The sequence below is a fragment of the Eubalaena glacialis genome, chromosome 12 (genome assembly GCF_028564815.1).
Source record: "Eubalaena glacialis isolate mEubGla1 chromosome 12, mEubGla1.1.hap2.+ XY, whole genome shotgun sequence".
Lineage (NCBI taxonomy): Eukaryota > Metazoa > Chordata > Mammalia > Artiodactyla > Balaenidae > Eubalaena > Eubalaena glacialis.
The window spans coordinates 7,288,381-7,302,361 of record NC_083727.1 but is presented as its reverse complement, the minus strand read 5'-3'; the positions used below and the strand labels follow the sequence as shown (position 1 = coordinate 7,302,361).

General features: G+C 52.6%; 1 protein-coding gene across 2 annotated transcripts in view; it reads right to left on the bottom strand.

The window, feature by feature from the left end:
* Positions 1 to 13,981, bottom strand: part of AGPAT4 (1-acylglycerol-3-phosphate O-acyltransferase 4) — a 113,306-nt gene that overhangs the window by 6,855 nt on the left and 92,470 nt on the right. For both annotated transcript variants that reach the window (XM_061206974.1, XM_061206972.1), the window contains exons 4-5: positions 3,311 to 3,472; positions 2,495 to 2,648 (exon numbers count right to left, since the gene is read on the bottom strand). In XM_061206974.1, coding sequence (XP_061062957.1) covers positions 2,495 to 2,648; positions 3,311 to 3,472 — 316 coding nt within the window. The remainder of the gene's footprint in view (positions 1 to 2,494; positions 2,649 to 3,310; positions 3,473 to 13,981) is intronic.

The window sequence follows — 13,981 nt, the reverse complement described above, 5'->3', positions numbered from 1 at the left end:
CTGAAACATGGTTTAGTCAGTTGACATGTAGCTGAGAAACAAACAAGAATGTGTGATTTTTAACCGGTCTACCAGCTGGTGAGTTAACCTGTCAGCATATTGAAAGTTATGTCAACATTCGCTGCTGCAGCCCCAGGGCCTGCAGGCCCGGGCTCCGTGAATGCTTCTTGGATGGCAGGATGGGAGGATGGCAGGAGGACAGGATGTGTGAAGGAACAGTGAGGGAAGAGCAGGGTAGACATACGCAGTGGAAACAGATGGCCCTTCCTACAGAGTCAGTAAGGCAGGACTGGCCAGTGGAAAGAACAGGAGTTTTGCGGTCAGTCTGGGTGCGAATCCCAGGGCCACGTTTTCCCAGATGCGGGATCTTCTCTTGAACAGCCCACTCAGTCTCCCTGAGCCTAGTTCTCCCGGGGAATGGGACTCAGGATGCGGAGTGTCAGCCCTTCCCAAAGGCCCCAGCACTTCGTTTGTGCTCAGCAGACTTCACCGAGAGCGCTGCATACCTGCAGTTACTACCAATCAAGTGAGTGGGGTGATGGGCGGGTAGAAAGTCACTTGGTCTGGCTGGGAACGTGAAGAACCAAGGTTCAAAACCACTGTCCATTTGCTTCTACCTGCCGCCTGCCCACCACGTGGGGTCCACAGGGGGTGCTCTGGCAGCTAGAGCACGTCTCAGCCAAAGGGAGAGGGTCCCTCCCGCTGACCTGCAGGAGTGCCGGCAGGTAGCTGCCCACCCCTCCACCCAAGCGACCGAGACCACTCCCCTGTCCTCCCGGCGGGGAGAGGTGTCCCCCTCCCTAGGAAGAGTAAGGCTGGTGGAGAACAGTTTAGTACATCGTCCAGCCATTTTAAGCATAGAATTACGTAGAGTGAAAGGCCTCAGGCTGCATGGGGTCTGGCTGTAGAGCCCCAGGGTGTGAGAGCTCATGTCCGTCAATGGGTTTCACATCTCCTTTCTTCAGCCTGCCCTTACACAGGAGCCTGATGCTTCCAGCAGAGGTGGTGTTACTTCGATTAATCAAGGATGGGGCTCCCCCAGAGAGCAGCCTAAATTTGCACAGTTCCCTCCTTTTCCAGAGAAGAAGCCCCAAGGTCTGGAAGTGATAGAACTGGGCCTGGCACTAGATCCATCTGCCTGCAAAGCCCAGCAGAAGGACGGGTACGCCCCTGCCAGCCCCGCCAGCCAGGCAGCCTGGGTGTGACCCCAGCCTGCTGTGTAATAGTAGAGTCACTTGGGATAAGTTCCTCACCCTTCAGCCCCAACTTCCTCATCTGTAAATTGGAAGTAAAAAAACTGTTTCCTTCCCTGCACCTGGCGGGCACCTGCTGCGGCCGCGCTATGTGTGAGGTGCTTGTGCTGCCTGGCGTATTAGAATTGCCCGGCTATCATCATCATCATCATCATCATCACCATCATCATCACCATCATCATCATCATCATCATCATCATCATCATCATCGTCACTGTTCGCCGGGGTGGGACAGCCTGCAGAGCTGGGCAGCCTTTGCCCCTTCGGCCTGTAGGCAAAGCTCAGGCAGGGGGAAGAATCTGCGGGAGGGACCCAGAACGCCTGGAGCAGTTAGGGACCTTCAGGGTCCCCACGTGTTAAAGTCAGACTCAGTGCTGCCTTCGCTCCATCCACAGGAGCCGGGTGGCCGGTCTGCGCGATCACAAAGCTCCTGGTGGAGCCGCCGCTCCCCGGCAGGGGACGGCACCGGAAACGCCACACGGTGCAGGCCGGGGAGGAGCTGGGGGTCTCGGCCTCACAGGGCAGAGAGGACCGGGGGCCGGGGGCGCGGAGACCGCCCCGCAGAATGCTTGGCCCCGGCGGGAGCAGAGCCGGCGCCGGGGACGCGGGGAGGTCCCCCAGCTCCGCCCTCCCGCCTCCTGGGAGACAGGGACAGGGCAGTGGGGCTTCCGGCACCCGCAGGGCAGGAAAGGGTAAAGCACGTGTTTCCAAACTAAAGGGACAAGAATTCAACAGGAGACAGACTGGAGCAAGCTGGGCTTGCTGCTACTTGCTTCTTGTCCTTACCTACAGTAATTTAGGGCTCCGGACTCAAGGCCAGCCGGACAGACGGCAAGGTCACAGAGATCATTGTCTGGAGGCAGCTGGTGCCAAGACGGGCAAGAAATGCCAAATAAAGCAAAACCGCAAGAAAAACCTGGGCTGACCGGGCGTGGGCCCCGGGCACGCAGCACCGCCCGCTGCCTGCAGTACCAGCGCCGAGCAGCAGAGGGCAGTGTTGGCCTAGCGTGCGTGTGCGTACACGTGTGGGCGTGGTGCGTGTGCGCACTTGTGCCGGCAGTGGACGCTCCTCCAACGCTGGGTGCCCGGACCCAGGCTAAGCAGGGGTGACGTGCCAGTCTCCGTCCCTGGCTCCCCTCCGTCGGGGGTTGGGGGGGGCGGAGGCACGGGGAGGAAGCTACTCCTATGGGTGCCAGGGTCCCCTTCCCTCACTGCACGGGGCCCCGCGGGGTCGTCCTTACCTACATTTCTCAAACTCCTCACGGTGATGGCGAAGCCCTTGGTGCGAGGCAGCAGGTGGTGCTTGAGGCTGGGCAGCCCCTTGGCCTGGGCCACCTGCATGCTTATCTGGTGCTTCTTCTCCGTGAACCGCGTGCCCTCGCAGTGAATCAGGAACTGGAAGGGACAGGGTGGCCGTCACACACGTCCCCGAGGCCACTTCCACGCCCCATGGTCACGCAGACAGCCTCGAGGTCACACACACAGCCCCGAGGTCACACACACAGTCCCGAGGTCACTCAGACAGCTCTGAGGTCACACACACAGCCCCGAGGTCACACACACAGTCCTGAGGTCACTCAGACAGCTCCGAGGTCACACACACAGTCCTGAGGTCACTCAGACAGCTCCGAGGTCACACACACAGCCCAGGGGTCACACGAGGTCCCGGGGTCCCGTGCACCATCCCCAGTCAAACGCCGCACACGGTCCCACGGGAGCCTCAGGAAGTGGCCCGAGCAGGGATGGCCTGGCAGCTGTGCCTGCCCTCCCCGCAGGCAGGACCTCCAGCACCCCCCTACTGTGTTCAGGGTCTGTGAGCTTCAGAGAGAGGGTCTACATTTGAGGAGGCTCAGAAAGCAGAGAGGTGAGCGAGCGTGTGAGTGTGACCGGGGCACCATGAGTGTGACCAGGGCACCCTGAATGTGACAAGGGCACCTCGAGTGTGTGTGTGTGACCGGGGCACCCTGAGTGTGTGACCGGGACACCCCGAGTTCATATGCGCCGGGGCACCCCGAGTGTGAGTGTGGCGGGGCGCCCCGAGGGCCGGGCGCACGTACGAAGTACTTCTCGGGGTAGTCCCGCAGGTGCAGCAGGCTCTCAGAGACGGTCTTGCGGTCCTGCTCCCACTTGCGCGTGCAGAAGACCATCTCCGTGAAGTACCACATCCAGCCGATTATGGGGACGTAGGCCAGCTCCTTCTTGGCCAGGACCTTGGAGCCCTGAAACAGAGGGGGTCCGGGGCGTCCGTGAAAGGGGGCGTGGGGTCCTCCCCGACGGCCGCCGGAGGTCTCTCTAGGAGGAGTGAACGCGCACTCCAGGCACGGGGACGGTTCCCGAGCATGCGGAGGTCCGACACCGGTCATGCGGAGGTCCGACACCGGTCAGGTGGAGGTCAAGGTCGTGCAAACCCTGCCCCACGGGGCAGGGAGCAAGGGGGCCTGGCTCTCTGAGGGGAGGGCAGGCAGCGGGGGCAGCGGGAACCTCTGGGGGCCGTGGGATGCTGCATCGTCCTCCACCAGCTCACACAGGTAGGTGCCCACCCCGGGGTGCTCGCTAAGCCCACCACGCAGACCTCACCCGGTCCACAGCAACCCTGCTGGCTCTGCGGGTGGGCGGACCCTACCCTCCTTACAGACCAGGAAACGTGGCCCAGCGGGTTCTCTGGGTTCGACAGCTAGGAAACGGTGGAGCCGAGGGGTGAACCGGAATCAGCAGAGGCGCTGGGGGAGCTCCACCCCTCTGCTGGCCGGCGCAGCCCCAAGGCTGCAGGTGCTGCAGGCCCCTGACGGGCGGGGGACAAGCAGGGGTCCAGTGGGGTGGAGGGAGCAGGGGAGACACAAGAACAGCTTCTGATCTAGTGGATTGTGTTCTATATGTTTTGCCCCTAATTTTGGAATTGGCCAAGATGCTCCTAGAAATAGCCGTCATCCATCAGTGGCACAGATGATGGAGGCGGTGATGTGGGCAAGTGGCGGCCTCAGCTGTGCTCCTGGTGACAACTGTCTGGTCATGCCCCTGAACTCACGAGGCCCGGAAGCAAGAGCCATACTTCAGCATTGCCCTGTCTCTTTTCCCTGTCACTCCCACAAAAACTACAAAGCTCAGCAGAGGGGCAACAGGCCATATCCCCCAACCCACCCACGCAGGCCAGAGAAAGGTGTAAACAGCCACTTGTTCCCTTGACTTTAAAAAAACCACAAGCATCTTCCCCATTGGGAGAAGGAAAAGTACAGATACCTTTCAGGAGTAGCCTCTCCATGTTGTGGCGGGTTTCGGTTTTGTTTTTCCCACACACAAATTTCCAACATGCAAATTCCCTCAAAAAGAACCAAGCCTGGGGAATTCCCTGCTGGTCCATTAGTTAGGACACCGAGCTTCCACTGCAGGGGACACGGGTTCGATCCCCGGTCGGGGAACCAAGATCCCGCATGCCGTGCAGCGTGGCCAAAAAAACCCAACAAACAAACAAAAAACCCCAAACAACAAACAAAACAAAAAAGAAAAGAAAGAAAAGAACCAAAGCCATAAAATCTGAGGACCTGCCCCAGAGGGCCCAGAGGCAAGTCCCCAAAGATCAGAGTACTCGCCAAGTGAGGGGTGAGGGCCCACGTGTGCCAGGCACAGGCTACACTTTCTACGCATCACCACTCCCCCACAGGAGCCATCTAAAGGCCATCCGCTGAGTCCACGGGTGGGTTTCAGGCTGTGGGAGGCCTCCTGGCCCGCTCCGCAGCCGTCCCCTCCTGTCAGCAGGGATGTTTTCATGGTCCCTGCTCCCTGCCCTTCAGTCACCTCCCTGATCACAGCCTTGAGGATGAAAACAAAACAAAAAATCTTCACCAAAGAACTAAACTTACTTTCTCGGCAGGTTAGGATTATTTAAAAAATTACCTACTCCTGAACTCTTTCCAAAAATAATTTGTGGCAATTTGAAGGAGCTATGAATGGTGATCTACTGTATAGCCAAGAGAAGGATCACATACTCCAAAGTAGCAGCTGTTGGGTCTGCAAGGTGAATGGTCCAATGCAGTCAATCACGGCTGTCTGCTGGGGAAAAGTACTCTCAGGGGTATTTCCTATTAATGGATCCATCCCACAAGACCCAAGTGGGTCTTAGTGGTTGACCCCTGATGACCTGCTGCTAAAAGGAAATGGCGACTTTGACACTGATGTGGGATGTACATGTAAACCAGAAGACGTGACCGCAACAGTCTGTGTGTCATCCCTGTCATGCTGTGTTACAGCACTGAAAACCATCTAAATGTCCCACAGTGGAAGAGTTCTATGAATTACCACAACATTGTAAATTAACTATACTTCAATTTTTAAAAATTAAATTAAAAAAAGAGTTCTATGAATTATGTCATATACGATATCATACAAACATAGCCGGTGGGCCGAATCTGCTCTGCCACCTGTTTTTATAAATAAAGTTTTACTGGGACACAGCCGCTCTCTTTTACATACACGTTGCCTACTGCTAGTAGGCTGCTAGTAGCGTGGCTGCGTCCATGCTCCAACAGTTGCGTTGAAAAGTCGTGACAGAGGCTATATGGCCCATGAAGGCTAAAATATTCACTATTTGGACAATTACACACAAACTTTGTCAACCCCTTGATTTACAGCCACTAAAATTTGTTATCTATGAATATTTAATGGCTGGGGAAATGCTTTATATTAAGGCTAAATTTGTTTTTTTAACCTGTAATCAAAGCTGAGTTTATAGTATGACTATGATTATATGGAAAATGGTAAAACAGAGAAAAATAACAGTAGCTATAGCTGGATGGTGAGATTAGAAGTGCTTCTTTAATTTTGTTAGATTTTCCTGTTTTTTTTTTTACCTGAATGGGGTATCTTAAGTGGAACTTTGAGAACAGGTAAGACTTCAATAACAAACAGGCTAGGGCACCCACACTTTAACTCTGAACTTTTCAGAAATCTATTTTGCTAGTGTCCCTCTAACAATGCCCTTTTTAAGAAGTGGTTGACATCAGCACATTTTCAACCATTTGCTTCTGGAACATGAGGCTCTGGATCAAAAACAGCCTATTTGTTTTTAGTGAGGAAAAGGAACAGAGGAGCCATTTCTGTTTTTATGTTGAATTAATCCATCTTTCAACCTTAAAATTCTGGATGTTATGATTAGGCCTAGGCCTTGATGTTGATTATGTTTACATGGTGAGCCTCAACTTTCCTGTCTGTATTATTATGAGCAAAGTAATACTTAGCTGAAAGTGTTGCTGTAAAGATCTAGGAACACATGGAAACATATACCAAAGCTCCTAGCTGAGAACAGGACACACAGGTGTTCAATAATGTGTAGCTATTATTATTACCACAAAGTAGCCACAGCAGCTGAATGTCCCTTTTAATTCAACCCATTTCCTAAGCCAGCTTTAGAATGTAGTAATAACAACAGTTACGCATAGTAAAGCACTCCCTGATAGGCACTAGGCTAGGAGATTTACAGGAGTTAACTCATTTATGACCAAAAACTAGAAACGTACTATTCAAATATGCATACAGTCCTCCAGGAAACTTAATATGCCAACAATGCCATGACTCCCCCAGGTCAAGCAAAGGTCTCTGTGTGTGGATGGTAGTGCCTTTAAGAGAGAACGTACAAGAAAATATACCAGTTTCACTGATTCTAGATTAATTTTGAAGGTAGATTTGAGAGGATTTACTGATGAGTTAGATTTATCAATAGAGCCATCTAGGCACACGCATATCTAAAAAACAAAAAATGTTCCCAGGCAGCACAGAGCAATCCACAACTACAGGGGCTGAAATGTACCCCTGGCCACTTTCTAGATGCTGTAGGGAGTCACCGTCATCATATCACATCCTATGGTGAAAAGTTTATGAAACTTTCTAGCCTGTGTGTGTGTGAGAGAGAAAGAGAGATTGAGAATTGTCTTACCACAGCTGCCCAATCAATCTAATTAAGCAGCCCATAACCATTTTCAGGACCACTCTGTTGCTCAGGGAAGCAGCCACCCCCATGAGTCCCAAATTCAGCACCTCCAGCCAACTGGTCGACCCCTGGGCAGAGACCACAAGGTGCCACAAAAACCTGTTCTAAGGATGCAGTAAGATCTGGTGCATTCCAACCTGAGATTATGTGGCTCTCGCCTCACTTCTCTCAGCTCTACAGCCTCTGTGGTTAAAAAATGAGCAGAGTCAGAACTTCCTAGTTAAGGTTTTTCTCCAACACGGCCACATGCCAATTGATAAGATGAAAATGTTAAGTGTTGATGCTGGGTTTGTAGGATAGTTGGGAACAGCAGGGCATCCTCTGCAGTCACCTTTCCATAATGTCCCCTCCTCCTCTAACCACTCTGCAGGGACCAGCAGAGAACACGAGTAGGGAATGAGACTAGTCAGCAAGATGGCACCTGGTCAAGGGGTTGTTTGCATAAATATCTCTTCCTGGCTTCCCTCCTGAAGGTCCACCATCATGGTTACCATTTGGGTTCACCCAAGGTCACTTATTTCCACTAAATATATAAAATACCTGAATGGGGTATCTTAAGTGGAACTTTGAAAACAGGTAAGACTTCAATAATAAACAGGCTAGGGCATCCACACTTTAACACTCTGAACTTTTTCTTGACTGTGAGCTAAAAACACAGTCGCAAATGTTTAAGCTTAGCGGAGACCAGCCAAGTTGTGTAGGCCCGTCACCATAGAGGACCAGCAAGTCAACCAACAGCTCAGCTGCTATCATGAGGTGTGATATGTGAACTTGAACCTCAAAGCCACTCTGGTCGTGCAGCAGGTATTTGCCAAAAACCTCCTTGGTGCTGGGAACACAAAGATGGCTAGGATTGTCCATGGCCTTCAGGTGTCCAAAGTATAGTGGGAAGAGAGAAACAGAAATCTAGCAATTGGACTTCCCTGGTGGCGCAATGGTTAAGAATCTGCCTGCCAATGCAGGGGACATGGGTTCGAGCCCTGGTCTGGGAAGATCCCACATGCTGCGGAGCAACTAAGCCCGTGCGCCACAACTACTGAACCTGCGCGTCTGGAGCCTGTGCTCCGCAACAAGAGAGGCCGCGATAACGAGAGGCCCGCGCACCGCGATGAAGAGTGGCCCCCACTTGCCACAACTAGAGACAGCCCTCGCACAGAAACGAAGACCCAACACAGCTATAAAATAAAAATAATTAAAAAAAAAAAAAAGCCAAGCCAGAGGATCTTGTACAATAAAAAAGAAGACTTGGCATGTCTAACTCGGGACTACACTCTTAAAAATAAAGTGCACGCTACCACTTCCAGGAATACACTTGGTTATGAACTCAAGATGCATCTGTACTTCCAGAGACTCCTTTCCGTGGCCAACGCTTCTCCTGGCTCCCGGGGCTGTAAGGGCTTTCACCTCATCTCCATTCTCTCGGGGTTCTTACCTGTGTCGTGCCAGAGCCTGCCTGGCCCAAGTGGTGAAAACACAGAGGCAAACGGTGGCCCCCCTGCTTCCTCCCCGAGCTGGTGGTGCCTGGAAGCAATGCCGACAGGGCTGCGGATTAACCGTTAACCGATTGACCAGGTGGGAGTGGGAGGTGGAGAAGTCTTCTGCAGACCCACCTGAGGATGCCGGAATCCAGCTTAACGGGGCTGACAAAGCCATGGCTGCAGGTGTAGCCACTGGTAGGGAAAACAACACTTCTCCACAACTAGAAGCTTCTCATCTCTCTGTAGCCAAAGAGAGAGCCTGACAAGCGCCTATGAAGAAGCCGGGATGAAGGCAAACAAATGCCACGATACCTTGCAGTTCATAAAAGTGATGGGGGATTTCAGCCGCACAGGATCCAGTGCCAGAACAGCTGGCCAAATCGCATTTTGAGAACATTCCATCTCTCTTCCACCCTCCACACTTTATCCTACTTTTCATGAGAAAACACTGAATGAAGGGAAACGAATTAGGGTCGAAGGAGCTAATAATTATGACACGCCTACTTTGTGCTAGGCAATTGATGAGGTATTTTACTTATATTCATGAAACCCTTAAACAGCACGAAATGGGAAAGGTTAACTGAGGTTCAGAAGAGTCAGATAACCTCCCCAAGGTCCCAGAGCTGGTAAAGGCAGGAGCCAGGGTACAAGTCACATGTATGGGTCTCGAAACCACTGGGGAGTTTTGCCTACACATCTGTCCCTCCCCTGCCACCCTCAGAGGGAAACAGAAATATCTGTTCTGGAGACCTGAGCACACATTCATCTTTCAGGGCATCCACTTTATTGCTTAGTTTTACACGTTTGAAAATAAAACACAGGAAACCTACAATTTGGGAGAATGTGATCATCGACGGGAGGTTTACAGGAAATAACATTCGCGCAGCCTTTGTAAACAAATCTGCCTCGACATCCCTTTCAGAAATCTGTAGTTAGAAAACCGGTCCTTTTATAATCAAACTTTAAGAAATATTGGTTTTTAGATATGTGTGATCTTGCACAGAAAGAACCACATTTCCTGTTCATAACCAGAAGCATCCTGGCAAAATTAAACCGGAACATTGACAGGTTTGGGTTCAGTTCTTGATTTTCTTGGGTTTTATGACATCTTCTTTCTGATTTGGGTCAATAAGTCCAAAATCACCCCACAGTGACCTTGAGCTGGCAGCCAGCGAACGAGGCAGTGGGAGGGCTGAAATGTACGCTTGGCAAATGGAGAAGAACTGGTCAGCAGAGCCCAGGACCACGGCAGCTGGCCCCATCCTTGCTGGGTGGCCACATCACTCATGATCTCCCTCCAGGCACCCCCATCCCTTGCCTCATAATTCTCCCTTTACCTACTACACCTCTCATCCCCTCCTAAAATCACCCCCATTCTTCAAGGCCTCAGCCCTGTGTCAACACCTTCTGGGAAATTTCTCCATCGCTGGGTGCAGCAGTCAGTGTGCTAATAGCACCGAAACATTATTTTCCAGTTTTTGAAATACCAAAGTCCTTCCCCACAGGTTGGTAAACAGAGCTGCCCCAAACACCAAAACCCACCCCCCATATTCTACCTTTACCACGGTGGCCCCAGCTCCTACCCGGGACCTCTGGGCCCTCCCCAGCAAACAAAGGACCTCCAGGAAGCTGCTGTATGGCTGAGTGGTCTGTGGACACACACAGGGTGCCCCCAATGGACACGTTCCCCACCTCCCATTATTGTTCAAGCCCTGTGTTGTGTGACTGGCTTATATGCCCCTTCGTTGCCTCTCTCTATATGTTATAAAGTCACTGAGAGCAACGACTGGACCTTTCAGTCCGTCCTTGTATCTCCACAGTCCTTGTATCTCCACAGTCCGTCCTTGTATCTCCACAGCACCCAGAGCAGTGTCTCCTACAGAAAATATACCCAACACGCTTGCTGGATAAATATTTTGAAGATGCATCAACTGCCCTCATCATCACCTGAGGCCTCGTGTCTAGAAGGCACTAGGGAGCTTTGGGAGTGCCCTCTGCTTAGGAATCAGAATTCTATTCTCCTCCTTCTGCACCTCAATGTACGCAGACATGCAACAGGAATTCAATCTATTTTCAGGCAGAGCTGTGATGGATCCCCTAAATAATGTTAACTAAATGGAAACGTGAGGTCTGAGGCTAAATGTCACGCTGTGGGGTGGCAGGCAGCCTCCGCGCTGGCCCCAGCGATCCTCTCCTCTTGGTACCTCCCTGCTTCCTGCAGTATGGGGTGGGCCCCTCAACTCATCTCCAACAAATGGAATACAGCAGAAGTTTCAGGTACAGTAAGGCTGTGGCTTCTGCTTCAGGTGCTTTCTCCCACTCACTCTTGCATTGCTCCCCGTGGGGATCAGCTGACACCCGAGCAGAGGCCCAGGCGCGAGAATCAGGCTGGCAACAAACAGGGGTGAGCCTGGAGGCAGAGCACTGCGCGGGGAGCCTTCAGATGAGACCACCATCCAGCCTCGGAGGGACCCCTGCCAGGACCCCCGCGGAGCTGAGCTTTGATCTCAGACCACACAAACGGAGCCACTACGTTTGGGGCTTGTCACCTGCCGTAGATAACTAACACATAGGGCTTCTTTAAAGGCCCAAAGAGAACATCCCAGTTGGCCTCCGGGGTAACTGCCAAGACACACGTACCCAGCAGATAAAAATGGACAAGAACAGCTGCTGTTACGGAATGCTTACCAGGCCCTGACACTGCTCAAAGACCCAACAAACGTGATCTTAGGTAACCTTTCGGGGCCACTGTGAAGGAGGACATGCGCATTTTACTGGGACAGAGAGAAAAGTAAACAGACTCGAAGCTTCGGAAGCCGTGACCCTTTGCATTGCGTGCCTTGGCCTGTCCACTGGTCACACTCACCCCAAGGAGGAATGAGTCAGTGAATCCCTTAAAGACCATAACCAGAGCCTTTGGTGCCTGGCCCATGCCAGGCAAGGCCAGCTCCGAGGGAACCAGAGCCTGGGGGACAGGCCACCAGAATGACCACACAGGGTAAAAGCTTATAAAAGACTAAAAGCCCTCCCTCCCCCTTTTTTCTTTTTAAAAGAATCCCATCACTTTCTCCGCAAATCCAATTTCACATTTAATAACCCTCCTCTCAAGGATTTCTGCAAATTTCACTTGCTTCAATTTCAACTCATTTCCTCTTGGGTTGTTACATGTTAAGATGAAAAATGCCCCGTCAGGAACCTTCTTTATAACTCTTCTTCTCTAAAAAGCAAACTCCTCAGACTCCAGAAGGATCTCAACGTCATGTGTTACTTAAAAAAAAGAGATGGGGGCTTCCCTGGTGGCGCAGTGGTTAAGAATCCGCCTGCCAATGCAGGGGACACGGGTTCGAGCCCTGGTCCGGGAAGATCCCACAGGCCATGGAGCAACTAAGCCCGTGCGCCACAACTACTGAGCCCACGTGCCTAGAGCCCGTGAGCCACAACTATTGAGACTGTGCTCCAGAGCCCGTGAGCTACAACTACTGAGCCCACGTGCCACAACTACTGAAGCCCGTGCGCCTAGAGCCCGTGCTCCGCAACAAGAGAAGCCACTGCAATGAGAAGCCCGTGCACCGCAACAAAGAGTAGCCCCCGCTCGCCGCAACTAGAGAAAGCCCGCGCGCAGTAACGAAGACTCAACGCAGCTACAAATAATAAATAAATAAGTAAATAAATAAATAAATAAATAAATAAAAGAAATGAATCAGGTGAGTTTTTTTGAAGGTCAATTAAGACAAAAGTACTGCTAAACAATTCATATAACAAGATGCTGCTTGGTTCCTTTCAAGGGTAGTAGGAATGGATGGGCCGCTTTAGGAAGGCGTCAGGCAGCTCCCCTGGCCTCACGCCCTCCAGGTAAACCTCAGGTGCTCCAGGAGACACACGTGGATGGTAAATCATGCCCTGCCACTTAGGGAGAACATCTCCCCGTGAGAACACAGTCTGGAGCTTCCGCCTGAGCTGGCTCAACCCCACAAGGTCGCGACGCCCTCTCCCAGCCCCTCCCAGCGCCTCTGCCAGCTCACGGCTTCATCAGAATGTGCACAGACGGCCACGGCCCCAGCCCCGGCTGCCTCCCCAGTGCTGGGGGGGTAGGGAGCTCGGTGGTCACCGGCTGCCCCCTCCCTACTGTCCCCCCACTGCTGGAGGGAACTTGGGGGCCAGACAATCTGGCGGCGCCCTGAGCAGGGCTACCCAGGCTCCAGTGAGAAGGGGAGCTGTGTCGTGCTAAGGTTGTGAGACCTGCCCACCCCCCGCTGGGTGGAGTTCCTAAAACTCCAGAGCAAGAGGCAAGGCTCGTGCCTTGCACACGACATTAGTTGTTTGGTTTTTAAGAGTAAGAAGTGAAATCCAATAGCTACGGTATTCATCTAGGAAGTCAAGGCTGGAGACGAGCAGCCCCTGTGCCGCTGGCGGGGTGGCCGTTCTGCTGAAGAACTTTCGTGCCTCTGCACCCTTGTGTGCCGAGTTGTCAAGTGATCGGGATTTCAGAGCCTCTGCGTGTAAAGTGCTGAAGGGTGCTGACAGTCGTCACTCCACGAAAGCCTCCCCCTCTCAGTCCTGGGTCTCCTGTGCGGTCCAAGGTCCCCCCTCCAGTCCCAGGTCCCCTCTCCACACGTTACTTCTCCTCTGAGCACCGCGTGGGGCCCACCCTCCTTACCGTGCAGTGCCTGGGGGCTGCCTCTGGGCGTCTGTGAGTTTCCCCGAGCATCAGCCCTGTCTGTGCCCCTGCTTCCTTGGTCCTGGCTGCTCCATCCCTGACCCCATGATGGTACTGAGGGTTTTCTTTCCCCAGAACGAGCCCTGCACAGACCAGGGGGGCGAGGGGGTGTGCCAGGACTGGAAACTTGGTCTCTCCAACCATCACCCTGGTCATTCTCTGACACAAGGCACTCCCCAGCTTTTCCTCTCAACACCCTCCAGGAGGAAAGAGCAGCAACTCGGAAATCAGAGCTACTAGTTCCTATCCTGGGGCAAATTCTTTACCCACACTGAGGCTCTGGCCGTTTATCTATAAAAAGTAAACAATAGCGACACCATAGGGATTGAAAATAGCACAAATAAGGTGAAAGACGCGCATAGAAGAAGCCCGTGGTCACAAAGCCACCAGGGGGACCACGGCCACTGGAAAGTGCCTCTAAGTCCAACACACTTTCTGTTGCCCCAAATTACCCGTTTCACATCCCGAGTATGAACATACCCAAGCTGCCCGCGAAGCCCAGAAAATCAGCAGCTGCCCCCAAACTACGCTTGAAGAACCAGTGTTTCAGGAA